The 1,611-nt window shown below is 53.9% G+C and overlaps 1 protein-coding gene across 1 annotated transcript; it reads right to left on the bottom strand.

The window, feature by feature from the left end:
* TSSK6 (testis specific serine kinase 6) lies at nucleotides 1-981 on the bottom strand. The gene has a single exon (XM_010406542.3). The coding sequence runs from the start codon at nucleotides 946-948 to the stop codon at nucleotides 52-54; it is 897 nt and encodes a 298-aa protein (XP_010404844.1). The 5' UTR covers nucleotides 949-981; the 3' UTR covers nucleotides 1-51.
* Between the last annotated feature and the right edge of the window lie 630 nt (nucleotides 982-1,611).

Genomic DNA, 1,611 nt, shown 5'->3' with positions numbered 1-1,611 from the left:
ATTTATTGCATCAATGTGCTCTTCCAGAATGTTCAGGGAGGGCTCTCTCCTTCAGATGTCCCCGTTCAGCCAGCGGTTCTTGGCTATCTGCCCCGCGCCAGGCCGGGAGGCTGGGGTGTACTGCAGCAGCTGGTTGATGAGGGCTTGGCAGGGTTCCGGCAGCCCCTCTGGGTACACCACCCCCTTCTTCTGCAGCTGGGGCATGCTCTGGACGTTGGTATCATCAAAGGGAACGCTGCCGACCACCATCATGTAAAGCATCACCCCCAAGCTCCAGATGTCGTACTTCTTGGCGTCGTAGGGGATGCCCATGAGCACCTCTGGGGAAGCGAAGGCCGCTGTCCCGCAGAACGTGGCGCTCAGGTCTGGGTAGCCATTGACTTCCTTGCTGAAGCCGAAGTCGCTGATCTTGGCCCGGCGGCCGTCAGCGGAGAGCAGCACGTTCTCACACTTGAGGTCCCGGTGCACCAGGTCGCGGTCGTGCAGGTAGCGCACGGCCCTCACAACCTGCACAAAGATGTCCCGGGCGTTGGGGGTGCAGGGCAGCTTTCCCAGATTCTCCAGCATCTGCAGCAGGGTAGTGTCCATGGCCTCCATCACGATGTAGAGCTTCCTATTGCAGACCTCGATGAGCTCGAAGACGCGCACGATGTTGGGGTGCTGGATCTTGCGCACGATGGAGAGCTCCCGAGGCAGAAACTTGAACACAATGGCTCGGGATGCTTGCTGCCGGTCCACCACCTTGACGGCCAGGGGGCCCTTGTATTTGTTGGAGGTGGCTGCTTTCACCTTGGAGAAGCTGCCTTCCCCTATCGTCTGACCCAGCCTGTAGCCCATCTCACTGAGTACCCTCTCTCCTCCGTCAGACTTCGGCATGATCTTTGATCCCGGTTGGCTTAACTGGAGCTGGTGTGCTCCAGGATCTGGAAGCTGTAATGTCTGCTGCATGGCAGCTGCTCACCTTCACCTATGGCAACCCTTGCTTCCATGCCCCACCCAGGCATTGTGATGGGTGGAATGTTGTATGTGACAGCACCTTTGGGACATGATGTGGACGTCTGGTGGGTCCCCTCTGCTCACGGGTGCCCCTGGCATGACTGCGCACACACAGGGGACAACTCTGCTGGGGCTGGATATTCTAGAGTTTTTACCCTTTCAGCTTCTTCACTTGAGTTCTCAGCATAGGGCTGTGTGGATGAAAGTTTAAATGTCAGCTTTCTGGAATCAGGGACCCATCTGGGGACCTGCACCAGTTTTCTGCAGGGCATTAGTTACATTAAAATCCAAACTACACAGAGTGGTTCAAAGGAGCGACTTCTACTGGCACTAACTGTGAACCACCTTGGCTGGCTATAAATATTGAGTTCTTTGGTGATGGTGGACAGAGCTACTGTATTACTAGGGAGGCTTTCTGACTGTGTGGGGTGGATGGGGAACTTTAAATGCATCTTTCAGAAGAAGCAGCTTTTTGGTTTCTTGAACTTGTAATTGCTCTCTGTTTTTATCAAAATGGTATTTTGGAGACTTACAGAGAAGAAGTGAGACCAGAGATCCTTCAGAGACCTTCTGTAACTAGGATTTTAAAAGCTTTTAGTCAGTTTTAGTTGCCAT

The sequence above is a fragment of the Corvus cornix genome, chromosome 7 (assembly GCF_000738735.6).
Source record: "Corvus cornix cornix isolate S_Up_H32 chromosome 7, ASM73873v5, whole genome shotgun sequence".
Lineage (NCBI taxonomy): Eukaryota > Metazoa > Chordata > Aves > Passeriformes > Corvidae > Corvus > Corvus cornix.
The sequence above is the reverse complement of the archived record's forward strand: the minus strand, read 5'-3'. Positions and strand labels throughout refer to the sequence as shown.